At 40.7% G+C, this 26,491-nt stretch overlaps 1 protein-coding gene across 1 annotated transcript in view; it reads left to right on the top strand.

Moving 5' to 3' along the window:
* Positions 1 to 26,491, top strand: part of VAV3 (vav guanine nucleotide exchange factor 3) — a 364,578-nt gene that overhangs the window by 88,619 nt on the left and 249,468 nt on the right. The window contains exon 2 of the mRNA XM_044238799.1: positions 2,743 to 2,859. Coding sequence (XP_044094734.1) covers positions 2,743 to 2,859 — 117 coding nt within the window. The remainder of the gene's footprint in view (positions 1 to 2,742; positions 2,860 to 26,491) is intronic.

Raw genomic sequence — 26,491 nt, 5'->3', positions numbered from 1 at the left:
TCTGAATGTTTCAAATACCGAGGAAGTAAAATGTGCTTTCTGTAAATTAAAAAACCAATATGAAAAACAAAACAACAAAATAAAACATTGACGGTGCTTAAAAAGAGAAGGCTCAGATTAGCTGATGGGTTTCTCACTTATTGGAGGATAATGGTCTTATGTGTGCCACTGCAGCTTAGGTCTCCAAAAAGCAGTGATTCACTTTCAGGGTATGTGTGTATTTTGCTTATGTAGGTCTGAGTCTTTGGGATACTGAAAGTAAATTTTGTTTTTAAAAATTGTCAACAGATCCGCCTTCCCTTCTGTTGTAGTGTTGATGAACTGAGCCTTCTCTCTCCAAGTCAGACTTCTCCATGGGAGCAGTGTTTGCCTACTCAAGGACCTCATTCTGGCGACTCGCCTTCTCTCTTGCATGACTAACTTTCCCCTCTTTACTGACTTATTCTCATCAAAATAAAAACATGTCGTAACAGCTTCCATTGTTTTTAAAAAGGCCTTCCTTGACTTCTCTTTCTCTCTGACCACCTCTTCAATCCTCTTTTCCCCTTTGCAGCAAACTCCTTAAGAGTCTATATTCTATATTCCCTTTTCACTTCCTCTGTTTCCATCATCTCTGGAACCTGCTCCATGCACCCCATTCCACACAGAACTTGTTTTTATCAAGATATACCTGTAACCTTCACGCTGCCAGAGTCCATGGTCAGTGCTTGGTCAAATCTTACCTATCATTAGCTAAAAGAGTTTATCATGCCTTTTTTTCTAGAAACACTTTTTTACTTAAGGGAAAACCTGTGCTTCTGGTTATTATCCTTCCTTATCAGTCACTCATGATCAGCCTCTTGGTGGGCTCTTTTCCTGATCTCCTAAGATGACTCAGTTCCAGTCCTCTCCTCTGTTTTCTCATAAAGTCCTCTACGGTAATATCATGGATAAAAATGTTCTGTTGGAGCACCCGAGTGGCTCACTGGGTTAAGCCTCTGCCTTCAGCTCAGGTCATGATCCCAAGGTCCTGGGATGGAGCCCTGCATCGGGCTTTCTGCTCCATGGGGAGCTTGCTTTCCCTTTTCCCTCTGTCTGCCTCTCTGCCTACTTGTGATCTCTGTCAAATAAATAAATAAAATCTTAAAAAAAAAAGTTCTGTATACTCTAAAAACTCCAAATTTATGTTCATATTATATACCTGTATCCTGGACTGCAGATTTGTATATCTAGTTGCCTGCCCCACATCCTACTGGATGACTAGAGGTATCTCAAATTTAACAGAGTCAAAATGTAACATGTGGTCTTCGCATGGTTAGGTCTTACCCTCCCGTCTGCTTTTCCTATCTCCATGTTTGTTCTTCCTCCTTTCCATCTATGTTAAAAACAGCAGCCTGAAATACCCCTGTAAAATATCAGGTTACATCCTTCCTCTGCCTTAAAGCCTTCAGTGACTCTTGTCTTGGTCAGAGTAAAAGCTGGTGCAACAAGGTCCTTCATCATCTGACCCCATACCTTTCTAGCTCCCCTTCTACCTTTCTCCCTGTCACTCACTCTGCTCCAGCTGCATTGGCCCCCTTTTTTTCTTTCTTTCTTTCTTTCTTTTTTTTTTTTTTAAAGATTTTATTTATTTATGTGAAAGACAGAGACCCAGCAAGAGACGGAACACAAGCAGGGGAGTGGGAGAGAGAGAGAAGCAGGCTTCCTGCCAGGCAGGGAGCCCCATGTGGGGCTCAGTCCCAAGACCCTGGGATCAGGACCTGAGCCGAAGGCAGATGCTTAACAAAGATGCTTAACAAGATTTTATTTATTTATCTGACAGGCAGAGATCTCAAGTAGACAGAGAGAGAGAGGAGGAAGCAGGCTCCCTGCCGAGCAGAGAGCCCGATGTGGGGCTCGATGTGGGGCTCGATCCCAGGCCCCTGAGATCAGGACCTGAGCCAAAGGCGGAGGCTTTAACCCACTGAGCCACCCAGGCGCCCCCTTGGCCCCTTTCTTAAACACACCTTAGATATTCTGTCTCAGGGCTTTGCCAGGGGTTGCTACTTTAAGTTGGAATCCTGTGGCCTGGACTTCTGCCTGGCTTGTTCCTTCACCCCCTTCAATTCTCTGCTTATCTGCTCTCTTCCCTCTGACACCTTCTCTAATCATTCATTTAAGCGCCTCCCCACCCCCTCCCACCAGTGCTCCTGATCCCTCCACCTGACTTTTTTCCCCATTGCACTTACCACCATATGAAAATAAAATATTTCCTTTTTTGGTTTTTGTTGCTGAGTTTTTTCTTGTGTGTCTTCTTTTATTAGAATATAAGTTTCATGAGGGCACAAACTTTATGTAACTTCTTCATAGATGTATCCCCTGTGCCCAATCAGGTACTCAGGGGCGCCTGGGTGGCTCAGTGGGTTAAGCCGCTGCCTTTGGCTCAGGTCATGATCTCAGGATCCTGGGATCGAGTCCCGCATCGGGCTCTCTGCACAGCAGGGAGCCTGCTTCCTCCTCTCTCTCTCTGCCTGCCTCTCTGCCTACTTGTGATCTCTCTCTGTCAAATAAATAAATAAAATCTTTAAAAAAAAACAAAACAAAAAAACAAAACAAGCAGGTACTCAGTAAATACTGCTGAAGGATTAATTGCAAAGCAGTCTCAAAAGTTGGTTGATTCTTTTTTTCCCTTGTCATTTTTTTAAATAGCATTCTGTGTAGACAGAGGATATAGAGCATTCAGAATGATTCACTATATACTAATAGCTATTTCCTATTCCTCAGTTTCTCTGTTTGAAGAACATAAGGACATTCCTCACGGCCTGTTGCGAGACCTTTGGAATGAGAAAGAGTGAACTCTTTGAAGCATTTGACCTGTTTGATGTTCGTGACTTTGGAAAGGTAATCACATTTCATTTTCTTTTCTTTTCTTTTTTTTTTTTTTTCCTCCCCATGTTTCATTTTCTATGTGTTTTGTTTTAGTGGAGAACATTTTATCAAATACTTAAGCATTTTTTGCTGAAGGAGGACTTGTGACAGGAGTGGTCTAGGTAGTTGCATTAAGTAATTAAATTTCACACATAGGTGACTTAGCAAAACAAATGACATTGTCCAAATGGGGCTAGAATTATTATTATTATTTTTAAAGATTTATTTATTGGAGAATGGAAACAAGAAAGAGAGAGTGATGGGAAGGGCAGAAGGAGAGAATCTTAAGACTTCCTGCTGAGTACAGAGCCCAGCTCAGGGCTTGATCTTACCACCCAAACCAAGAGTCGGATGCTTAACTGACTGAGCCATCCCCGTGTCCCAGGACTAGAATTATTTTATTTAAAGCACTACCAGGAGAGTCCTTTACCCCAGAAGTAACTTTTTCAATGAGATACCTCAACAGATAGGACTACTATTTTCCATCTTACAAATAGCCCTCCTGTCTTTTCTATATCTAAAAGGCACCTAATTTTTGGAAGTTGAGAATGATCTGCTGCCCCTCTCTCTATTTTGACACTCGGGTAGGTGATGGGGAAGACATGAATCCAAAATGTTTGAGATTTTTCAGTAATTCCTATTGGTTGCATTTCAGCAGATACATGTTAGCTTGTTGAACTTTGACGCTATTTGCCACATGTAAATTGTTCTAAGATTTGCTGTTATTATTTGTATATACACCAAATATTTGTGTGTAATAGGTGACAGAAATTATTCTCTTAAATGTTGTGGTTGTTTATTTTTAAGTGATCAGGCAAAAATAAACTTTTTGTATGTAAGAAGTCATAAAAAAAGTAATTAAGGTGATCTTATTTTGGTTCCTGATGACATCATTGCATTATGAAAATAAGAACATGAGAATTAGGAGAAACAAAATAAAACTAAATGACACTGAGAAGTTTGCCCTTACTCTTGTAATTCCAATGCTAGTATCTCATCAAAAGGCTGTTTGAGAGTGATGCTTCATTTGATTTCTAAGATATAATATTTCAATCACAAGGTGAAAACCTAGCAATGAATTGATTTGCTTAAAAATGGGAATAGATTGCACAAACTTGAAACAGATACAAAAGAAATTAGGTGCAGAAATTTGATGCAACTATGGATAAGGCATCCTGCCCAGGGAGAGAGAATCCTTGGTTTCTTGACCCAGAGTCCCTTTGTCATTTTCTGGAAGTCATCAGTCTTCTCCTTCATCAGACTGTCCGTTTGGAAGCCTGTGCAAAAGGAAATGGGTATAAGAGCATGGTTTCTAAGATTCTTTTTTCCTCTGGCAAGCTGTGAGTTAACAGTTTTGAGGCCCCCAAAAGTGATGGAGGATAACATGCTAACAAAAACAACTGAAAACCAAGCCTTGTGGGGGTGGCGGTTGGGAGGTTGGTAGCATATTTGTCTGTGGCTAGGAAGTGAAGCCATGAAGATGACAGAGAATCAACTAGAATTCCAGGTAAGGTGGAGTGGATTGTCTTCTCAGTGTTAACCCTAAAAAACATCTTAACAGCTTAAAAAGATGTTCTCTTTATTCTTTGACTCCTCCCTCTGTTTAAAAAAAAAAAAACTCCTTAATTTTCTTTTCACTCTTTTGGGGAAATGAAAAATGAAAATGAATTAGGGAAATGAAAAATGAAAAAAACGATTAGACTTTTAAAAGCTTTTCAAGGAGATCTTCATTTTTCATTCAGATTTGCAAGAAATGGTGTTGACAAAGACTGGGAAATCATCTAAATTCTTTGGAAACACAGTGGCTTTATAGTGGAATACCACTGGGCACTTACACGACGGAAGCTTTGTAGGAGTTGAGATAATAGAGTTGAATGTGAAGGAGTAAACTGTATGCTTCTCAAGGGTAAATGTGTTTCTGTCTACTTAAAATATTTTGGCAATGATAAGTCTGAAACAGAGTTAAGCTTGGGGATGTCCTTGGGAATTTGATCCTGTACTCAGCATTCTAAAATTACATACATTTTTGCTACTGCCAGCATTGGTGCAGTATCTCTTCCAAAACTATCTGGCCTCAATAAACCACTGAAAGTTAAAGAAGCTCTTTCATACCTTACCAGTATTACTGTCATTAAACATTATTACTCTAAGCAAAATCATCAATCCCACCACTTACTGATAACTTTCAAGATAATTGGTATCTTTTTAATCTTTGTATATCTGTATATATGTACACATATATGTATACATGTACACACATAAATACACACACACACACACACACTTATGTATATGACCATTAATCCTCAAAGTGGCCCTCTGAGATGTCCTATTCAAATCACACATCTAGTAGAGATTGGAGCAATAGTTTGAACACAGAGCTGGCCGATTCTCCCTGGTACCAAGGTGCAAGCGTTCACATAGTGGTCCAGTGCTCTGTACATATTGACCCAACCTTCATATCAACCCTATCATGTAGGTACCATTGTCATCCCTCTTTACAGATCCTGGACTGTGAGTGACAGAACGTGGACAATTCATGCAGTTTTAAATTTTTACATTTAAAAAATGTGAATAGTATATTGATGTAGACACCAAATCATTCCTCATGTTGTGACTATAAATTTTAAAAGGATGTAGACAGGTTAGAGTTTTTCTCTTTATTCCTTGGGATTTAATTAAATTTGCAATTAACATACAAAGAGAATATGTATAACTATATGCCTCTGTCTGCCTTGATTCATACAAATAACAAATCTAGAATTCATGTATATTTGGCACCTTTTTGCCTAGGAATATATTAATTATAATAACAGTATCTAATGTTTTTATAGCAATTTGAAGCTTTGAGAGTACCTCATATCACTGACCTTGTTTGAGTTTCATGATAGTTTTGTGGAGGGAGCAAGCAAGTCTTTCCCTTTTTCAGATGAAGAAACTAAGAGATGGGGAGATTTAACAATGATTTTAAGGTGCCCTTGGTTCGGATCTGGATCAGACCTTCTGACTTCCCCGTCCTTGGTCTCTCTTGTCTGCCATCTGCATTTGGGTCTCGCTGCTGTGTGAATGCACAGGGAGAAGGATGAACTCATGGGAGAAAACCAAAGGAAGATATGAAATTAAAATAAGTGATCTGTGACTTGGCATCTAATTTTTTTTTTTTTTAAAGAAAGAGGAAAGATTTAGGATACTGCATGAGCCTTTAATATAATGGGTTGTTGAAATTAAGAACTCTACCTGGATAAATGTTTCACAGATTCTCATCATGTAGTCAGTTTTGAGCTAACCTTCCCTACCTCCCCATTGTGGTATAGGCTGCTCCCTAAGCTTTGCCTACATTGTCCCTTGGTTCTAGATTCCGGAACTCTATCCTGAATCATAGGCTTTGATACGGATAGGTTTTCTTCTGGAACTTAGGAAAATTCTGGGAAAACGGGAATTTATGAAATTAAAAAGTATAAGTGATCTGTCACTTGACATCTACTTATTCTATAGATATGATTTAGCATACTGCATGTGTTAACATAAATGAATGAAAGTTTTTCATTTAATTTTTGAGATAGTGAAGAGCACGCATTTTGTGCAATCTAGAGAGGCTTATGATAATTTTGCCTTTCCACATTACTTTTAATTCCTAGTATTGAGCTTTTTACCCAGTGTTAGGAGAATATTCATTTCAATTCAAACTCGTGTGTCAAAAAAGTTAGAATAGTTCTGAACATTTTCTATAACTTAATTTTGTTTTTCAAATCACATAGGGATGGGGAATGAGTTTACTAAATTAGAAGGTTAACTTTTTTTTTTTTTTGGTTCAAGAGCTTGAAGTAAACTTTTTTTTTTTTCTCCCAATTTATTTATTTTCAGAAAAACAGTATTCATTATTTTTTCACCACACCCAGTGCTCCATGCAAGCTGTGCCCTCTATAATACCCACCACCTGGTACCCCAACCTCCCACCCCCCCGCCACTTCAAACCCCTCAGACTGTTTTTCAGAGTCCATAGTCTCTCATGGTTCACCTCCCCTTCCAATTTACCCAAATTCCCTACTCCTCTCTAACGCCCCTTGTCCTCCATGCTATTGGTTATGCTCCACAAATGAGTGAAACCATATGATAATTGACTCTCTCTGCTTGACTGATTTCACTCAGCATAATCTCTTCCAGTCCCGTCCATGTTGCTACAAAAGTTGGATATTCGTCCTTTCTGATGGAGGCATAATACTCCATAGTGTATATGGACCACATCTTCCTTATCCATTCATCCGTTGAAGGGCATCTTGGTTCTTTCCATAGTTTGGCGACCGTGGCCATTGCTGCTATAAACATTGGGGTACAGATGGCCCTTCTTTTCACGACATCTGTATCTTTGGGGTAAATACCCAGGAGTGCAATTGCAGGGTCGTAGGGAAGCTCTATTTTTAATTTCTTGAGGAATCTCCACACTGTTCTCCAAAGAGGCTGCACCAACTTGCATTCCCACCAACAGTGAAAGAGGGTTCCCCTTTCTCCACATCCTCTCCAACACATGTTGTTTCCTGTTTTGTTAATTTTGGCCATTCTAACTGGTGTAAGGTGATATCTCAATGTGGTTTTAATTTGAATCTCCCTGAGGGCTAATGATGATGAGCATTTTTTCATGTGTCTGATAGCCATTTGTATTTCTTGATTGGAGAAGTGTCTGTTCATATCTTCTGCCCATTTTTTGATGTGTTTGTCTGTCTCGTGTGGGTTGAGTTTGAGGAGTTCATTATAGATCCTGGATATCAACCTTTTGTCTGTACTGTCATTTGCAAATATCTTCTCCCATTCCGTGGGTTGCCTCTTTGTTTTTTTGACTGTTTCCTTTGCTGTGCAGAAGCTTTTGATTTTGATGAAGTCCCAGAAGTTTATTTTCGCTTTTGTTTCCTTTGCCTTTGGAGACGTATCTTGAAAGAAGTTGCTGTGGCTGTTATCAAAGAGATTACTGCCTATGTTCTCCTCTAAGATTCTGATAGATTCCTGTCTCACGTTGAGGTCTTTTATCCATTTTGAGTTGATCTTTGTGTACGGTGTAAGAGAATGGTCGAGTTTCATTCTTCTACATATAGCTGTCCAGTTTTCCCAGCACCATTTATTGAAGAGACTGTCTTTTTTCCACTGTATATTTTTTCCTGTTTTGTCGAAGATTAATTGACCATAGAGTTGAGGGTCCATATCAGGGCTCTCTACTCTGTTCCACTGGTCTATGTGTCTGTTTTTATGCCAGTACCATGCTGTCTTGGTGATCACAGCTTTGTAATAAAGCTTGAAATCAGGTAAGGTGATGCCGCCAGCTTTATTTTTGTTTTTCAACATTTCCTTAGCGATTCGGGGTCTCTTCTGATTCCATACAAATTTTAGGATTATTTTCTCCAGCTCTTTGAAGAATCCCGGTGGAATTTTGATCGGAATGGCATTAAAAGTATAGATTGCTCTAGGCAGTATAGACATTTTAACAATGTTTATTCTTCCGATCCAAGAGCATGGAATGGTCTTCCATCTTTTTGTGTCTTCTTCAATTTCTTTCATGAGTGTTCTATAGTTCCTCAAGTATAGATCCTTTACCTCTTTAGTTAGGTTTATTCCCAGGTATCTTATGGTTCTTGGTGCTATAGTAAATGGAATCGATTCTCTAATTTCCCTTTCTGTATTTTCATTGTTAGTGTATAAGAAAGCCACTGATTTCTGCACATTGACTTTGTATCCTGCCACGCTGCTGAATTGCTGTATGAGTTCTAGTAGTTTGGGGGTGGAGTCTTTTGGGTTTTCCATATAAAGAATCATGTCATCTGCGAAGAGAGAGAGTTTGACTTCTTCATTACCATTTTGGATACCTTTTATTTCTCTCTGTTGTCTGATTGCTGTTGCTAGGACTTCTAATACTATGTTGAATAAGAGTGGTGAAAGTGGGCATCCTTGTCTTGTTCCTGATCTCAACGGGAAGGCTGCAAGCTTTTTCCCATTGAGGATGATATTTGCTGTGGGTCTTTCATAGATAGATTTGATGAGGTTCAGGAATGTTCCCTCTATCCCTATACTTTGAAGCGTTTTAATCAGGAACGGATGTTGGATTTTGTCAAATGCTTTTTCTGCATCAATTGAGAGGACCATGTGGTTCTTCTCTCTTCTCATATTAATTTGTTGTATCACATTGATTGATTTACGAATGTTGAACCATCCTTGTAGCCCAGGGATGAATCCCACCTGATCATGGTGGATAATCTTTTTAATGTGTTGTTGGATCCTGTTGGCTAGGATCTTGTTGAGAATCTTAGCATCCATATTCATCAGTGATATTGGTCTGAAATTCTCCTTTTTGGTATGGTCCTTGCCTGGTTTGGGGATCAGGGTAATGCTGGCTTCATAGAAAGAGTCTGGAAGTTTTCCTTCTGCTTCAATTTTTTGAAACAGCTTTAGGAGAATAGGTGTTATTTCTTCTTGGAAGGTTTGGTAGAATTCCCCAGGGAATCCATCAGGTCCTGGGCTCTTGTTTTTTGGGAGATTTTTGATCACTGCTTCAATCTCGTTATTAGATATCGGTCTATTCAGGTTGTCGATTTCTTCCTGGTTCAATTTTGGTAGTTTATATTTTTCCAGGAATGCATCCATTTCATCTAGGTTGCTAAGCTTATTGGCATATAACTGTTCGTAATAACTTCTGATGATTGTTTCTACTTCCTTGGTGTTAGTTGTGATCTCTCCCTTTTCATTCATAATTTTATGAATTTGGGATTTCTCTCTTTTCTTTTGGATTAGTGTAGCCAGTGGCTTATCGATCTTATTGATTCTTTCAAAAAACCAGCTTCTAGTTTCATTGATACGTTCTACTGTATCTCTGGTTTCTCCCTCATTGATCTCAGCTCTAATCTTGATGATTTCCCTTCTTATGTGTGGAGTTGGTTTGATTTGTTGTTGATCCTCCAGTTCTTTAAGGTGTAGAGACAGCTGGTGTGTTCTGGATTTTTCAATTTTTTTGAGCAAGGCTTGGATGGCTATATATTTTCCCCTTAGGACCGCCTTTGCTGTATCCCATAGGTTTTGGACCGAAGTGTCTTCATTCTCATTGGTTTCCATGAATTGTTTCAGTTCTTCTTTGATCTCCTGGTTGATCCAAGCATTCTTAAGCAAGGTGGTCTTTAGCTTCCAGGTGTTTGAGTTCCTTCGGAACTTTTCCTTGTGATTGAGCTCCAGTTTCAAAGCATTGTGATCTGATAATATGCAGGGAATAATCTCAGTCTTTTGGTATCGGCTGAGTCCTGATTTGTGACCCAGTATGTGGTCTATTCTGGGAAGGTTCCGTGTGCACTTGAGAAGAATGAGTATTCTGCTGTTTTAGGGTGGAATGTTCTGTATATATCTATGAGGTCCATCTGGTCCAATGTGTCATTCAATGCTCTTGTTTCTTTATTGATTTTCTGCTTCGATGATCTGTCTAATTCTGAAAGAGGCATGTTAAGATCACCTACGATTAGTGTATTCATATCAATATGACTCTTTATCTTGATTAACAGTTTTCTTAAGTAATTGGCTGTTCCCATATTGGGAGCATAGATATTTACAATTGTTAGATCATCTTGGTGGATAGTCCCTTTAAGGATTATGTAGTGTCCTTCTGTATCTCTGAGTACAGTCTTTAGTTTGAAGTCTAATTTATCTGATATGAGAATCGCTACCCCAGCCTTCTTTTGAGTCCCATTGGCATGAAAGATGCTTCTCCGCCCCTTCACTTTCAGTCTGCGTGTATCTTTAGGTTCAAAATGGGTCTCTTGTAGACAGCATATGGATGGGTCCTGTCGTTTTATCCAATCTGCAACCCTGTGCCGTTTTATGGGTGCATTTAGGCCATTCACATTGAGAGTGATTATTGATAGATACGTTTTTATTGACATCGAGTTACCTTTGAAGTCTTTCTTTCTGTAGACTGTCTCTATATTTCTGTTCAATGCTATTCTTTGGATTTTTCCTCTTTTATAGCACCCCCCTTAATATTTCCTGCAGTATCGGCTTGGTGGTTGCATAGTCTTTTAAGCCTTGCCGGTCTTGGAAACTCTTTATCTCTCCATCCATTTTGAATGTCAGTCTTGCTGGATAAAGTATTCTTGGCTGCATGTTCTTCTCATTTAGTGCCCTGAATATATCTTGCCAGCCTCTTCTGGCTTGCCAGGTCTCTGTGCACAGGTCTGACGTTATTCTGATGGGCTTCCCTCTGTAAGTAAGGAGCCTCTTTGCCCTGGCAGCTTTCAAGAGATTATACCTACAATTATAATTTCTCAATTTGACTATCAGGTGTCGTGATGTTTTTTTGGAGTGTGTAATCTTGGGTGGAGACCATTCAGCCTCTAGTACATGAACGCTGGTTTCATTCGTGAGATTCGGAAAGTTTTCATGAAGGACTTGTTCCACGACATCTTCTAGACTTCTTTCTTTCTCCTCCCCTTCAGGAATTCCAATAATTCTGACGTTGGAACGCTTCATGGCATCACTTATTTCCCTAATTCTGCTTTCGTGGGATCTAAGCTGTTTGTTCCAGGCTTCCTCCTGATCCTTTCTCTCTATCTGTTTGTCTTCCAGATCACTAATTCTATCTTCTGTCTCAGTTACCCTAGCTTTGAGAGAGTTTAGATTGGATTGGAACTCATTGAGAGCATTGTGGACCTCCTCCCTGGTAGCTTTAAGCTCCGCCCTAACATTGTGAACATCCTGTCTGGTCGCTTTCAGTTCGGCCCTAATCAATTCTGTTTGGTCATCCATGGCTTTCTCCAACCTAGTTATTGCCTGGATAATTGTTAGCCTGAATTCTCTTTCCGACATATTGTCTATGTTGATAGCCGTTAGCTCTATTGCAGAAGGTCCATCCTCTGTATTTTTCTTCTGTTGGGCATTCCTCCTCCTAGTCATTTTGGTGGGAGAAGACTGAACAGATGTAGCTGGATGTATCAACTCTGGTGCAGTCAAGGTGCACCCTGGAACACTTCCTGATCTCGGGCTCAGAGAAGCCTCAGTCTGGGTGCAGAAGCTGAATAAATTCCCCCTTGGACGCTGGCAGTGCAGGTTCCAAGTTAAAGACCCTGGGGGCGCAGGATCTTTTGCTCGTCCCCAAAGCCAAGGCAGTGGCGGCTGTCTGGGAGCTCCTGACCGCCAGAGAGGTTCCAAGCAGCGATCGCACACTGAGTTTTTGCCGCAGGCCGGGGCTGGGAGTGCCCGGCTTGCGCGCACCTCTTTTCAGAGGCGGCTGTGGGTCGGGCGCGCGTCTGGGGCACTGAGAACGGGGTGCTGGTCCGTAAGCCGCAGGCTGGACTTTTGCGGGCCTCTGTCCAGGGAAGAGTTTCGCGCGCGCGCGGCTTAGACTTTGAAACAATGGCCCGGGTCAAGAAGCGCCCCCGGGCCTTAGAAACCCAGGAGAGCTGGAGCAACGTGCGCGCGCATCTCAAGCTTTGTGGTAGGGCTAGCGCGCGTTCTGCAGACCGGCTCCCATCCCCTCACAGGAGCCGGAACCCCCAAGCTCTGGGGCGCGCTGGCGGCTTAGGGACCAAGAGCGGTTTCTCCGCCGCACTCTCTCTGCCTCCGCGCTGGGGAGGCCGTCTGGGACCGGGGACTTAAGCCCCTGTCCCTAGCCGCCCCGATTCCCACAATTTCCCCCCGAGATCCTTTGCTCTTTTGGAGTGCTTTCAACCAGTCTCCAAGTTACTGCTGGTCCCCAGACGCAGGGCACTCTCGCTCGTATCGGGGTATTACTTTTGCACCGGTCGCCTCTGGTGGCTCCCTCCCCCTTTTGTTTATCTTCCGATATCAGTCCGCTGTTCCCATTCCGCTTTACCTGCTCACTGGCGTCTTCTGCCCCTGTAGAGATCCAGACGTGTATAATTCTGATCTCAGGCTGATTTCATGGGTGATCAGAGTTCTTTGGTAGGTAATCAGCTCACTTTGGGGTACCAGCTGAAAAGACGCCTCTTCCTAGTACCCCGCCATCTTGTCCCCCCCTAGAAGGTTAACTTTTTTTAAAAAAATATTTTATTTATTTATTTGACAGAGATCACAAGTAGGCAGAGAGACAGGCAGAGAGAGTGAGGAAGGGAAGCAGGCTCCCTGCCGAGCAGAGAGCCCGATGCGGGGCTCAATCCCAGGACCCTGGGATCATGACCTGAGCCGAGGGCAGAGGCTTTAACCCACTGAGCCACCCAGGTGCCCCAAACTTTTTTTTTTTTTTTAAGATTTTCTTTATTAGAGCACACATGCGCAGAAGCAGGGGGAGTGGCATAAAGAGAAGCGGATTCCCCACTGAGCGGGGAGCCCAGTGAAGGGCCTGGTCTCAGGACCCTGGGATCATGACCTGAGCCAAAGGCAGACGCTTAACTGACTGAGCCAGCCAGGCGCCCAAGTTGACTTTCTACTAAAAAAGCTTCATCTTAGGGTGCCTGGGTGGCTTAGTTGGTTAAGTGTCCACCTTTTGATTTCATCTCAGTTCATGATCTCAGGGTTGTGAGATTGAATCACAGTCAGGCTCTATGCTGGGTGTGGAGCCTGCTTAATATTCTCTCTCTCTCCCTTTCCCTCTGCCCTTCCCTACCCCAAAGCAATCTTTTTCTGATTATATAATTAAAAAAAAAGTTAAAGTTGTCCTAGTTGTCTTCTTTGCTTAAGAAATGTAATAAACCACTTCCTCCCCTAGAAAATTAGCAGTTATTAATTATAATACTTTTTACGTTGCAACAGGCTCCATAAATTTCTTCACTTCCATGCTGCATAGATGATCTGCTATTCCTCTGTTCAAACTGTCATGTTCCAACTAACGATTTTGCTGTTTGGAAAGGTTTCCTACTGAGCTGTCTGTTGGCACATTTACAGTGCGGAAGCACATGGGATTTTTCTTTAATGAGACCATCTCTAGTGAGAGTAGAAATCCCATTGCTGCTGTTGTCCAGATGAGTGATGAAGTCAGTTCCTTCCTTTGGTTGCTCTGGGTGGTGTAAGGGCCTGCTGCTTGTTACCAGCAGACTTCACATCTGTTGTTTCAAGTGTTGTGAAGCACCTTTCAAGTGTAAGATGATATGTTTTTTTGAATCAAAAAGAATCCCACCTAACCAAAAGTAGTTCTAGCTGATTTTAGTAGCAATAGGATAGTAGCAATGTGTTAAGGTTCAGGACAGCCTCTGTCAAAAGGAAATCAGAGCATTGGCTTAGAGGTGAGTTAGGGATATGGGTGAGAACAATACTGAGAGAGAGGTAATTCTGTGTTTGGGTTAGGAATATGGTATCTGAGTTGGATCTTGGTTTGGATTCTGGTTACACTCCTTACAAGTATGTGATTTTTGGCTGAGCTTGGGTTAACCTGGTTGAGCCTCAGTTCCTTAATCAATTGATGATTGGGAAATAATGTATGTGAAGTGCTTAACAGTATCTAGGTTTAAAGTATGTATTTGACAATTACTAGTTATTACTCTTATTATTACTATTATTACAACTTCATTACTAGTGTTAATTGGTTTAGAATTCATATAAATCATAGAGGTTGAATTGTGAATTGTGTGCAAGAGTTAATGAGTTTGAAGGGGTTAGATTAGGAAATAAACTTTGTTCTTTCTAATGTGTCCTGGGGTTAATCTATTTGATCCTGCACAGGATATTTTATCCCTTCTGTGGTCCTGAATCTCCTTTGAGAAAGCACCCTTTTCCAGTAGTTTGGGTGGTTTAATCATTGAGAATACCTCATCTCTTTGACCATAGGGCAGGGTTTGGGGATGGGGCAAGTCACTCAGTTGGGACCAAGATGATGTGTTGAGACATTTTCTGCGGCAGTTCTGTTGTAATATCCTCCTGCTACGAGGCTTAGAAGAGCCACGGTCATCGAGGTATCTGACGGTATTTCAAAACAGACCCAGTTTAGAGGAAACAGAGCTGAGGGGGAGCCTACTGGCATCATTTGTGGCTGGAATAAAGTTGTGCCCAAAGCCTAATCCATATATCTCTGGATTTGTCCATGACGTGAGCCAATGTATTCTTCCTTTTTTCTTCAAGCCGGTTTTTTTTAGATTTCTTTCACTTTTGGTGGAGAGAACTAAGTGATTCTCCTGGTATTGTTGATCATATGATTTCAGTTGTGTAGATAATTCTTCTTCTATTATCAAAGTTCCACGCAACTTGGAAACCATTTGGTAGCCTCTACATCTTTTATCATATATAGAAAAGGAGGTATGAAGACTGAGACTTAGAACATCTATTTTGCCATGTGTAAATAAGGTAGAAGTGTAGTCCCAGCTTTGTGGTGAATGCTTTCTGGTCCTTACCATTGGCCCAAGCAGTATCATAGATCTTCAGGTCTTCAAGAGACGAAGTCATCAGACACCCTTTCCAGTCTCTTTGTGCCCTGCTGGGTCAAGCAAATGGACAAGCATGCCTCTTTAGGCTGGGAGCTCACTTCTCCTGTGGCCTCCAGTTGTATCTATGTTTTTGGGCCATACAGATAGATCTGAAGATGACCTTAAAACCACAGGGTAAAAAGGACTGAAAGAGGGCTCCAACACATTGATCTGGGGTTGAATAGGGCTTGGAGATATTCGTTGATTTGTACAAAATTGTCCAAGAAGTCAAAAAACACTATAGAATTCTGTGTGACCTCTGGGTTCTCACTTCATTCCTCTGAACTATAGGTTCCTCATTTATAAATGGGATAATAATTTCTATCACACAGAATTATTGTGAAAACAGGCATTATATAAGATCCTGGCATATTGCTCAGGAAATGATTAAATGCACCAATAGATCCAGTATAGAACCAGTAGTTTGGGTAGATACAGGTCATTCAGGGTTCTAAAGGTGGATATGTGTAAAGTCAAAAGGAAGATTCTAGTGGTGTTTTTTGAAAATTTACTTGGTTTGATACTTTCTGGCTCAAAGTATTAAGAAAATTATAATATATATGTATGTATGCATGTGCACACATGTATGGTTATTTATAACTTACATTTTCCTAGGCTTTTGTGTTAAGACTATGTTTAACTTTGTCCAGCTCCCTGCTCAGTGGGAAGCCTGTTCTCCGTCTCCCACTCCCCCTGCTTGTGTTCCTGCTTTCACTCTCTGTCAAATAAATAAAATCTTAAAAATGTCTAACTTTATTTTTACTTATTTATTTGTTTTGGTGCATAGAGATTAGTTGATCAGGGAAGATTTTCCTGAAGGTAGTTGATGCCTTTCCACTCAATAAATGTACCCCCCCCACAAATATAAACCAAATTAGCAGCTCCATCAGATTCAGGGTAGGAGATGGTCTTGTTCTTCACCTTAAAAAATAAATTGCCATTTAAAAATAAACTTGAGGAGCACCTGGGTGGCTCATTTGTTAAGTGTCTGCCTTCAGCTCAGGTCATGATCCCAGCGTCCTGGGATCAAGCCCCGCATCGGGCTCCCTGCTCAGCGGGAAGCCTGCTTCTTCCTCTCCCACTCCCCCTGCTTGTGTCCCCTCTCTCGCTCACTGTATCTCTCTCTGTCAAATAATAAATAAAATCTTTTAAAAAATAAATAAATAAAAATAAACTTTAACTTGCTGAGAAAACCAAAGGATCCATGGTTAATCTAATGTAGAAAAAGGCTTGGAAATTGCATAATGGAGATTCACAACTGTCTATACCCTCTCCGTTAAGAGGCATTAGTATGTACCCCCTCGTCTCCCCCTTCCCGCCACCCCAGTTTATTAGCCCAGACCTGCTGCTTTCAGGCTGCCTTGACATTGTGAACTCAAATTTCTGGCCCATCTGGAATGCCTTATAATACATCTTATGATAATGTTTGCTTGGGTGTGTCTTATAGTTGGTGTGTTTTAACTTTTTCACCATTTGCAGCCTGACTTGAACATCTCAGGGTGCATGTATAAAGGTACAAGGACTTCTTGTTGCCCGCTGTGCTAGCCCAGGCTAGCCTCTTTCGGCATTTGTACCTGGATGCTGGTTGGTTTCCACATTCTCATCCCTACTTCCAGTGCTTGTGGGTGGTGGGAGTTTGCCCTCTGAAGCTCCACATATATTCCAACACAGCAACACTTGAGAACCTGGAACTGGTTCCCTGCTACCTGTGCATCTCCTTGGAACTTTACCTGGCTTTCCCAGTTGCAGGAAAACCTCCCTGCCCAAACACCCATGAGCTTCGTGTAGGTGCAGGTAGCTTCAGAGACCTCACGCTGGCCTGGTTTGAGAGATTCATATTGGCTAGTGCATGTGCGTTGACCAACCCTTAGAAACATTTTTCATCTGTCTCTATGTAACTAGAATGAATTATCTTGGCTTGTAAACATAATCTCTTTTCACAGTTATTTTTTGAACTCCACTCTTGAGAAGCTGGACATTTCCCAAAGTGTTTCTCATCCTAGATTATTCAAGAGTCTCTGGGGCTTTTGCAGTCCCAGAGCCGTAATCAGTCTTGTTTAGGGCTCTAATCAGAAAACTACAAGGAGCTCAACTTCCTGTTGATGATCTACTAGCATGGTTGTATTGAAGACAGGTCCTGCGAGGTTTCTTCAGTAGCTCTTGTTCTCTGATGCTGGCATAGTCTTGTAGTTCCAGTGTGGCACAGCCTGCCACTACCCAAACCAGCTTCCTTCCACCCCCACAAATTTTAGCTTCTGCATTGAACCTGGTCAGGCCACATTGCCCAGACTTAGCAGTGCATACTGTTCAGGGAGGAGCTCATGGCATCCTTTCCAGCCAGCAAGCTTGAGCCAGAGCCTCCTTATTCAGCCACTTGGGGGGCACCAGCTTCAACTCGTAGAGCAGCATTTGGGATCTCTGGTCTCGGTTCTATCAGAAGGCCCTGGACTTTTCCCGCAAAATCAGCCAGTTTCCAGCCTAGAGCAGGCTAGTCTTCAGGGCTACTGCAAGGAGTCAACCTCTGTCAGTTCACAAAGGCTTTCTTGACTTTCTCTCCCTTGAGCAGTAGGTAGTTTGCTTGTATTTACGAAACTAAGGGAGAGTTCTCCAGGGATTCCTTCCTAAACAAAGAAAACTTGTTCCAAGGCAGGTTTATTATCTCCTTAAGCCTAGAAGGAGGGAACAGTTTTTGGCCCTCCTTAATATGTGTGTCTGGTTGGCTTTTCTACAATTTTCTACAGTTTCTAAATTATTAGCAGTATTCTTTTTTTGTTTTTGGACAGAACTGACCTTTCTAGCAACCTCTACATCTGTTTTACTCTTTGCTAGTATAGTTCACAGGGGTACTTAATACTAGGCCAGTTTTCCCATTTTTACTACCCCTCACAGAATTCTGGTACCTGAGCCATGCAGGATCTTTCTTTATACCTTAGTGATTCTTCAAGTGCATTTGGTGTGTGTGTGTAGGGGGTGAGGATCAGGGAGTCTGCTTTCTGATTGTTCTTGAGCCAGTTTAAAAAACACTTCACTGTTCTCTAACCTTAGTACAGTTAAAACTTCTAGAATAGCATTTTCCAAGGAAGTTCATTGTCTTGATAAATATTATTAGATAGCCTAGGAAAAATACTCTTGTCCAAATAAACTTACTAGAACTGCATATTATGTCCTCTCTCTGTGGGATATGGCAGAGTAAAGGTACCAAAGACACACAGGGAGGAAAGCAGCTAATAAAACTTTTCCTTAAATCTACGATTTCTTAAAATTTGTGTATGAGTAACTGTTTTGGTATCACACAATCACTTCAGACTCACTATGTATAAAATTGAACTAGGTTTTTTTTTTTTTTTTTTAATTCTTTTCCAACCATTTCCATTTGGCTAAAGCTGTTGCCAGGGAATAAAAAGTTAAAAATGCCTCAGTTAAGGCTGTTATCCCTGGGGTTATTGAAGTATTCAATCTAAGTATTCAATCTACCTTCAGGTTTAAATCACTCCAAACTAGGCTTCAGAGTAATTTTACAAAAATGCAAAACTGATCCTATTATTCATAGGCTTAAAACTTGACAGTGGATCTGTTGCTTATAAGAGAATAAAGTCCAAACCCTTTTACAAGTCAAAGTTGTGATCCAGACCCCTTGTCTGTCTTTCTAAACATGTTCCTTATTTTCCTGCCTCAATTACCCACCTTGCTTTAGTCCCACCAAATTACTAAGTCATCACCCTCCCGATTAATATTGTTTCCTTTGCCTGGAGTGCTGTTCCCTCCCCATACCTCTACCCCTTGTCTTTAGTGACTTATTTTAAGATCACACACATTGATACACTGCTTGAAATCTGAGAATGTAAGATTTATCCAGAACTCTGGACGTAGTTGATTCTTGGACGTCGTATTGAGTAACCCCTGGGGCCTGACTTTGCTAATGTGTCTCTGCCTGTTTCTTTAGTTCTAGCTGGACCTTTGTTGTCCCCTCTGTCTTGCACAAATTTGACCTTGATACATGAAATCCACTCTCTTCCTTAGGTCATTCTGAGACTTTGAGATCAAGTAAACCTGACTGTTCTCCTCTCCTGTCCTTAGTTACCAACATGGAAAAGTTACCTAACTTCTCAGGGCCTCCATGTTTTGATGTATAAGATGGTGCTGATAGTGATGCTTACCTCTCAAGGCTGTGGTAAGGAGTGTGCATCCAATTTTTTTTTTTTAAGAATTTATTTATTTGAGTGAAAGGAGGAGAGAGAGCACAAGCAGGGGGAGCAGCAGAGGGAGAGGGGGAAGCAGGCTCCCTGCCGAGCAGAGAGCGCGATGCGGGACTCAATCCCAGGACCCTGAGATCATGACCTGAGCCATCCAGGTGCCCATGCATCCAATTCTATGGCGATCTGCACAGTTAGCACGGTTAGGGCACAATTCACTCTTCATCCCTTCATTCTGCGGATGTTCCCGTGCTTGTTCTGCCAGGCACTGCCAAGGGCTGCTTAATCAAGGGGGACGGGCAGTCTTCTGCTCTCAAGTTGCTGAGTTCAGGAAACAAAGTACAAATAAACAAGATGATTACAGCCAATGATAAGTACCATTGAGGAAATAAACAGAGTAAAATGGTGAACTATTGAAGGAAGCCACTTTAGACAGGATGGTAAGAAAAATCTGTTTAGAATGCTGGAGATCTAGTGGGAAGCAGATATTTGTGCTACTGTAGGCTTAGTAAGATTTAAACTTTAGCTGAATTATAAAGCAAATTTTAACTAGATTCTAGTCCCACTTCTTCCCGCAGAACCCCTTGGCATAGTCCTTTAATTTGGTCTCCATTTCCTCAACTCTAAAATCTCATCTGATTCTAAATTGACACTTACTGATAAATGTAAACAGTACACATTGTATTTTATAAAGTGATGTTCTGATATGTTCTGATAATTCTTTTTTTCTTTTAAGATTTTATTTATTTATCTGACAGAGATCACAAGTAGGCAGAGAGGCAGCAGAAAGAGAGGGGGAAGCAGGCTCCCCGCTGAGCAGAGAGCCTGATGCGGGGCTCGATCCCAGGACCCTGAGATCATGACCCGAGCCAAAGGCAGCAGCTTAATCCACAGAGCCACCCAGGTGCCCCTGATAATTCTTTTCTTTAAAGTATTATTTGTCAGAGAGTAAGGGAGTGAGTAAGCACAAGCAGGGGGAGTGGCAGGCAGAGGGAGAGAGAGAAGCAGGCTCCCAGTTGAGCAGGGAACTCGATGTGGGACTCAATCCCATGATTCTGGGATAATGACCTGAACTGAAGGCAGATGCTTAACCAACTGAGCCACCCAGGTGTCTCCTGATCATTCTTAATTGTGTAATCCTCTCTAAAAATATCTAGGCTTAGGCTTTTAGCTCAGATCTGTTCTATTTTCAGTAATATTGATGTTCCTTTAAAAAACTTGAGAATTTGTAAAGACTTAACTATACATATACACTTATATACACATACAAAGGCATTATGAAGAGATGGAAGCATGTTAAAGAATGTTGCTTTGATTTTGCATCTTTACTTGCTTTACTTATGAGAACATTTGTAATTCCAGAAATGGAAATCTAGTTTGAGAACTTGAAACTGAGCTTCTCTTTGCTGTGTCAGGGGATCTCCAGAGATCGACATGGAATCTTTTGGGTAGTATTTATTTAAAATTCTGTATTCTTAACATACATGTAAATATGCACACAGATGCATGTTTGCAGACATATCAAGATAAATACACAAAAGAGAGACATCATCTATAGTAATTTAATTATTGTACCTTTTGTAAGTATATGCATAAACATAATTTGATTTAACATGCATGCATATACTCCAAGTACCATATGGCTGCGTATTGTAATTCCTATTACACGATGACCTATCTGAGCTTCATTATATCTTTATTATATTATATCTTTGGTTAACGTTGTTTACTGTTATATCTTTGGTTAATGTCGTTTACATAATCATATAAGCTATTTTTTTAAAATGCTTTTAAGCCAAAGGTGCTTTTCATCCTCTAAGGAATGCACCATATTGCAGAAGGTATACGTAATTAAGTCATGACAATATAGCACACTAAATACAAAAACTGACAAATGAAAAGATGCTGTGCAAGAGAAAGGTATCACTCTTCCTAAATGTGGTTAAGGAAGGTACCTCACAGTATATGCTTCATCTAGACAGAAAAACCATCTGGGATGCTGATGTGGGCTGTTGTCAGGAACTTACTAAGACCATGTCTTTTTTACCATTTTACTTTAAATGGTAACCCTATGATGTTATTTGTCTCCATTTTATGGCTGAAGAAACTAAGACTCAGAGTTACAAAAACAAATCCTAGCTTGCAGACGATGTGGATCTGAGTGTGGATCTGAGATATTGTCTGCCTAACTCTAAAGGTCCTGTTCTTACTGATCTTACCACACTGCTTCCAAGCAGAGCACAGTAGGAAAGCTCCTTCTAGGTAAAGGGAGGGTGCTGTATGAAGGTATGGAAGGGGGATCCGTGTGGAACGCTTGGCATTCTGCGGAGAGTCCTCGTAGCTTGTCTATAAGATGCAACTGGGGTGAGCAGGACCTTGAAGGCCAGCAGAGATTAGGGCCAGGGTGTGTGGGCTCTGGGGTCTTTCAGAGTCCACAGGGATTCTCATGTCGGGCAAGAGAATAGTTTTTAACAGATAGACATGAGATGACCTGTTGTACACTTGGCCTGAAGCACTTTCATCAAGGAAAGACTGTCTAGGACTTTGGTAATGCCAGCAGCTGGAAAGGCAGGTAAGACTAAAGCAGTGTGGTTGAAAACTCTGCAGGCCTTTCCAGAGCGATGGCAAGAGGGCTTAGAGGTTGAGAGCTTTTCAGCATTTAAGAATTGATGTAACAGTGAAAGGGTCAGCAGAGGGAAGAGAGAACACTGAATCCTGAGCTTCTCCTGAGTGACTGGAGGGAAGTAGAGTTTACTGCAAGGGGAGCAGCAGCAGGCGCAGCCTACATTGTTTGTTTTAGTAGAAGAATTCTAGTGACATTTACACTCACTTTCTGTAGGTAGATTTTGTAACCCATTATTCATCTGTTTTTTTAAAAAGATTTTATTTATTTGATAGAGATCACAAGTAGGGAGAGAGGCAGGCAGAGAGAGAGGGGGAAGCAGGCTCCCCGCTGAGCAGAGAGCCTGATGTGGGGCTCCATCCCAGGACTCTGAGACCATGACCTGAGCTGAAGGCAGACACTTAACCCACTGAGCCACCCAGGCGCCCTATTAATCTCTTTTATTTTGCAAATATTCTTACTGTATTTGACATTCTTAATGTTCCCTATATTTATTTTTCTTTTCTTATTTTCTCTCTCTCTCTTTTTTTTTTTTTTTGTATTTGCTGCTTATCTAGTGGAGATTTGGTCTCTGGCAGAACACTTAAAAACTTTTTTGGGTTTAATTATTTTTTTTTTAGAAGTTGTAATATTCAATATTTATAATAGGATACTTTCTAGGTATTTTTGATTGTTCCAGAGCTATGGCAAGTACATGCTGATTAGTACACACATTCTTTTTTAGATTTTTAAAAATTTATTTAAATTTTAAATAAAAGAGAGCAGAAGCACAGAGGGCTGCTAGCAGAACAGGCAGAGTGAGAAGCAGGCTCCCTCCTGAGCAGGGAGCACAATGTGGGACTCGATCCCATGACCCTGGGATCATGACCTGAGCCAAAGGCAGATGCTTAACCAACTGAGCCACCCAGGCATCCCTTGTACACACATTTTTACTCACAGATTAGCTTTTGGGCCATCTCCCATCTCAGCTGTGTTCAAGGATCCTTAATCTCCTTAACCCTGTCCTGTTACCTTAAAAGTAAGCTGTAGTTTTCCAAGATACATATGGAGTTTGCTGAGTCTGATTTGCTTTCAGTAAATTGTCCTTGTGAATTTCGTGGTTGAGAAATCCACAAGGAGAACTGGTTGAGTCCGGTAGGCGATGTAGTAGCCAGTCGACTTTTCTGTACAAGCAGCAGTGATGTCAAACCCTTGGCCTTTCATCCTTTAGCTGTTGTGCCTGTGTATTTCCTATCAACAGGATCGTTTAGAAGAGGAGGATGATATTTTCCATATTTATTCTCCCTGTTTAAGTGACTTACACACGTCTGTAGCAGTGGAGGAGTGCTGGTGTTCACGTTCTGTGCTCAGAGGAGGGGTATGGGGACAGAACGGGACGGACACTCTCATCGGCACGGGATTAGCAGAGGAAGCGTGCGTCAGGAGTGTCAGGAACACCAAACAACGACAGGAAACCATTGCCGGGAGTCATGCAGCTGTGTGGAGTCCAGCCACGCAAGCTTCCTCCAGAGAGTTTAGTTTCTGAGTTGCTTAATTTCCACCTACAGCACCTGTGTCTTTGGGGGACTGTATTGGAGAAACATTCACTGATTATGGACCTTTCTCTGGTTTGCCTCAAAGCCATTGGAGTACGAAAATTCCTGCTGAATCAGCGTAATGTCTGAGAACTACTGGTGTCAGGACAAACCAGGCACAGAGTAGAATAAATCATTAGGCTGGAATGAATAAACGGCATTTACATCCTCCAGGAATATTCCTCCTTGGAAATTGCACATGAGCAATTTCACGCTTAATGTGCTTGGGGACCCTAGGTGTAGGCTATTTGCTACTTGCTAATTCCCTCCTGTGTTTCTCTGTAAAGGATAGGAAGGATGATTCTTGCAGCTTCTGGGTGGGCAGAACCTCATAGATTTGTTTCTACCCTAAGCTGTCTTTTTAAAGTAGTGGCCTACTCATACTTGATCTTAGGCAAGATGATTGTCTACAACGGTTGTGTTACGACATGGGAGAATGTGTAGTACATCATTTCTGTTGGTCAGTCTAGGTCAAGTTTTGAAGACTGATGATTACATTGGCTTTGGATTGGGTAAAGTAATGAAAAAAATGCATAGAAGGCCAGATTCAGGCTAGAATTAACTCTGTGTCTTTCCTTCTATCTATAGCTTTTAACATTGCATTAGCAACAATCTCTGCTGATGTTTTTTTAATAGCCTATTAGGTTTCTGGAAGGAAGCAGCAGAACTATGTTAACTTACTGATTTCCAGATACTAGAATATATTTTCTTGGGGAGCTCATAATTTAAAATTTCATGGCATTATGGTAGAACTACTATAAAATGCAGTTAAAAGGAGAAGCCATTAATTAGCATTGGTTTTGCAGAAAAAAATTGCTGAGGGGTTTTCACATTTGTTGTAACTTGGTTTTGTCTGTAGATTGCCCCCAAGACCTTCCTAAGTGTAAATATATCCTTAGGTAGATAAATAAGTAATCAAACATATATATAATTTTTACCACACGTTTTGGGCTCTTAACTGGACTCCCTTCTACAGTATTTGAGAGATTCCTGGTGATGGCATAGAAATTTCTAAATAGCAACTATTTCAATGACAGGTAACGAATTATTTAGCAAATTATCATTAACAATAAATCCTTATCTATCTTTCTAAATTTTTTACTCATTGATCCTAGCATAGAATTTATAAATCTTCTGTAGGATGATCCTTTAAATACATGAAAATTGTCACTATGCTCCTGAAAGTCTTCTTAATATGAAATAGACCTGATGTTCTTGGTTGTGTCCACTTTTTTGGTAAGCTGCTCACTATGAAGAATAATTTGAGGTGTTTTATGATAATACATATAAAACAGAGCAGTTAAAGATGAAAACATTTAAAATTGAAAAAGAGATTGGAAGTATTTTAGAGGAAGGGACACTACCATCCTAATAGCTCATATGAAGATTACAACTATCTCTGAGCTGTCTGAAGTCAAGAAAAAAACATTAATTCAGAATGTGAGCTTTGGAACTAGTCTTTGTGCCCAGTGGAATTTGGAGTAAAATAAAAAAGCTTAAGAATTTTTAAAAAATAATGATAGAAATAACAAAACATATAGAAATGTAGTAGAAAGACTACCACAGTGACTACTCCTAATCCACTATTCAGAAATTGTTGACATTTGATCATATTTACTTTACCTACTATTATTCTGTGTGATGTACATGTTTCCCCTGTGATGTGGAAGTTCCTTCATGCCACTGTGCTCTTAGGAAAGACCCACATTAGTTACGTGTTTTAGATTACCTGAAAAATATCCCAGAAGGATTTTTGCTTTTAGGAAATGGTAATTGTTACATCACTCTGTACCATTCATCTAACAAAAAGTTTCATAGGAGCACTTTACTTTTTGATAGTGGGAGGAGCATGCATTGCTATTTTTACTGAACCATTCCAAAGTAAATTATAGGTTGGTATCATGACTTTTGTTTCTTAAATATTTTAAGTTTTGTAGCTCTCCAAATTAGGCTATTTTTCTATATTGCCATAATATCTTTATCAACGTAACAACATGAGAAGTGATTTCCTAATGTAATGTCTAGACCTTACTCAAATTTCACCAGTTATCCCTAAAATATCTCTTATGGCTGGTTTCTTTGAACCAGAATTGATTCTGCCTTTAGACGTGGTACTTCGTTGTTGTGTCTCTTAAATTTGATTGTTGTTTCTTCAATGTTATTCACATTTTGTGTTTAATTTTCTGATAACATACTTAAAGTCATGATCATTTCTGATGGGCTTTTATTGGATTTAATCTGTTCTTTAAAATTAGAATAAAGCTTTCTGTAATCCAGGGTATTTTATTGTTGTTGTTTTTGTTAACTAAAGTATAGTTGACATAATCTAGCACACTTTTAAAAGCCTTGGCTGCATTCAGTACAGGAGGAGCTCAGTAAAGTTTTTTGTAAGAATCAAATAACTCAAGGGCGCCTGGGTGGCTCAGTGGATTAAGCTGCTGCCTTCGGCTCAGGTCATGATCTCAGGGTCCTGGGTCGAGTCCCGTATCGGGCTCTCTGCTCAGCAGGGAGCCTGCTTCCTCCTCTCTCTCTCTCTCTGCCTGCCTCTCTGCCTACTTGTGATCTCTCTCTGTCAAATAAATAAATAAAATCTTTAAAAAAAAATCAAATAACTCAAATCTTAAAATGTTCAACAACTTACAAGGACTAAAGGACTTATGTACTAGGTTCTGAAGCAGCCACATAATTATCCATCCACAATGGATATCCATATCCATAATCCATCCACAATTATTTCAGTCTATTTCATACAGTTTAAATAGAGCGAATATACTCTTACAAATAAATAAATTAGTAAAACATCCCTTTCATCAAGAAACTTCTCAAGAATATTTGAGAGAG

This window comes from Neovison vison, chromosome 2 (assembly GCF_020171115.1).
Source record: "Neovison vison isolate M4711 chromosome 2, ASM_NN_V1, whole genome shotgun sequence".
In the NCBI taxonomy this organism is placed as follows: Eukaryota; Metazoa; Chordata; class Mammalia; order Carnivora; family Mustelidae; genus Neogale; species Neogale vison.
Note: the sequence above shows the minus strand (reverse complement) of the source record. Positions and strands in the feature narration are given on the sequence as shown.